This window comes from Perca flavescens, chromosome 24 (genome assembly GCF_004354835.1).
Source record: "Perca flavescens isolate YP-PL-M2 chromosome 24, PFLA_1.0, whole genome shotgun sequence".
Classification (NCBI taxonomy): domain Eukaryota; kingdom Metazoa; phylum Chordata; class Actinopteri; order Perciformes; family Percidae; genus Perca; species Perca flavescens.
In genome coordinates, this window is record NC_041354.1 from 1570053 (window position 1) to 1572552 (window position 2500).

Consider the following 2500-nt stretch of genomic DNA (forward strand, 5'->3'; position numbering starts at 1 on the left):
AACTCTCGGCCCCTCCCCGGAGCACCTGAATGCACCGTTGGTACCTAAACTCTCGGCCCCTCCCCGGAGCACCTGAATGCTCCGTTTGTACCTAAACTCTCGGCCCCTCCCAGGAGCACCTGAATGCACCGTTTGTACCTAAACTCTCGGCCCCTCCCCGGAGCACCTGAATGCACCGTTGGTACCTAAACTCGGCCCCTCCCGGAGCACCTGAATGCACCGTTTGTACCTAAACTCTCGGCCCCTCCCCGGAGCACCTGAATGCTCCGTTTGTACCTAAACTCTCGGCCCCTCCCCGGAGCACCTGAATGCACCGTTTGTACCTTGTCTCATGGCGTATCGGTCCAGGCTGGGCCTGCGGTTCCCTCGGTGGTTGTTCATGTCGTAGTCCACATCGTTCCTGTAGCCTCGCTCCTCCTGCATCTGCTGCACAGCCACAAGCTCCTTCACATTTCTCTCAGCTTAAAAGCAGAGTTGTAAATCTATACAGTCCCTCCAGAAAAACACGATTATGTGATCGTATAATTTAATGCATAATCAGCCAAAGTTCGCATATTTATGGGGGGGCCTAATTTTTTCAAATACGCAGCGCGTTCGCTGCAAAAATTGCCGATTTCTGCGCAAAATATGCAAAAAAGTCCCATAATATATCTTAAATATCGCAAATTTTTGCAAGTTCCTGCAATTTCGTTGCATAAAATTGCATAAATATCCTGCATATTCCATATATATACACATATATATATATGTATATATGTATATATATATATACTGTATATCTTTGTGTGTGTGTGTGTGTGTGTCAGTCTGTGTTTGTGTCTCTGTGTGTGCGTGTGTCTGTCTGTCTGTCTGTCTGTCTGTGTGTGTGTGTGTCTGTCAGTGTGTGTCTCTGTCAGTGTGTGTGTCTGTCTGTGTATGTCTGTGTGTGTGTGTCTCTGTCTGTGTGTGTGTGTGTGTGTGTGTGTGTGTGTGTGTCTGTCTCTGTGTGTGTGTGTGTGTCTCTGTGTGTGTGTGTGTGTCTGTGTGTGTGTGTCTCTGTCTGTCTGTGTGTGTGTGTGTGTGTCTCTGTCGGTGTGTTCGTGTTTCGCCTCATAAATTGACGATTTCCGCGGGGCTTGCATGATTTCATAATCTCCGCATTTTCGTTGCAAAAAAGTCCCAAAATATATCTTAGCAGAAAGTTGTAAAAATGTTACGTTTACTTCACACAAGAGCAGCCATTTAGCCCCTGTTGCCATGGGAACGTTATAAAGTGATGTAATTACAGGGTCTTTTTCATCAAAACGCAGTTTTTATGCATAAAATTGCATAAATATCCGGCATATCAGCATCAGCATTTTTAAAGAAAATGTGCCGCATAATCAAGGATTATTGCCCCGCAACAATCACAAAAAAAACTCAAAACGCATTTTTTCTGGAAGGACTGGTCTACGTGGGGATGAACTTCGCTCGTAGTACCTGTACGGACGGCCGTCGGGAGTAAGGGTAGTAATCCTCAGGGTCAAAGTCCAGAGGGTGGACAGACAGCAGGCGCTTGTTCTTCCTCATCTGACGGAGAACACGAGTTAGAAAGATACACGTTTTAGGTCCGTGTGACGCTTGGAAAAACAGAAAAATGGGTTCAAATTATCCAATTTTTCATTTTTTTCCACCTTGACAAATCAAGTTTTTCCAATTTTCTGATTTTTATTCAGAGGATCAAAAAATTTAGAAAATTACAAAATATTATGAATAATTGGAGCCCAGATGCAATTTTGTAATTTTCTAAATTTCTGATCCTCGGAATAAAAAACAGAAAATTGGAAAAACTGTTTTAAAAGATCCAATTTTTTTAATTTGTCAAGGCGAAAAAAAATGAAAAATTGGATATTGGATACTTATTTTTCTATTTGTCCAAAAGTCCGTTTGTGCTTAGACAATTTAACTGATAAGCATTACACCTGAAACCCAATCTGAAGAGGTTTAAGTTTAACTTTAGTTACCACTTTGTAGCGCTGAACCTCAGTCTCTCCGTGGTCCTCCTCCGTACCGTTATAGCCGTCTACAAATAGAGATACGAGACCTTTACACACCTATAGGTACACATACAAGACCTTTACACACCTATAGGTACACACACAAGACCTCTACACACCTATAGGTACACACACAAGACCTTTACACACCTATAGGTACACATACAAGACCTTTACACACCTATAGGTACACATACAAGACCTCTACACACCTATAGGTACACATACAAGACCTCTACACACCTATAGGTACACATACAAGACCTCTACACACCTATAGGTACACACACAAGACCTCTACACACCTATAGGTACACACACAAGACCTCTACACACCTATAGGTACACACACAAGACCTCTACACACCTATAGGTACACATACAAGACCTCTACACACCTATGGGTACACACACAAGACCTCTACACACCTATAGGTACAGATGCAAGACCTTTACACACACACAAGACCTTTACACACCTATAG

General features: G+C 43.0%; 1 protein-coding gene across 5 annotated transcripts in view; it reads right to left on the reverse strand.

Moving 5' to 3' along the window:
* Nucleotides 1–2500, reverse strand: part of mlpha (melanophilin a) — a 35215-nt gene that overhangs the window by 18049 nt on the left and 14666 nt on the right. For 4 of the 5 annotated variants that reach the window (XM_028571895.1, XM_028571891.1, XM_028571893.1 and 1 more), the window contains 3 exons: nt 1983–2041; nt 1459–1548; nt 324–426 (listed from right to left, as the gene is read on the reverse strand). In XM_028571895.1, the coding sequence (XP_028427696.1) occupies nt 324–426; nt 1459–1548; nt 1983–2041 (252 nt within the window). The remainder of the gene's footprint in view (nt 1–323; nt 427–1458; nt 1549–1982; nt 2042–2500) is intronic. The other variant, XM_028571892.1, reaches the window with a different exon arrangement.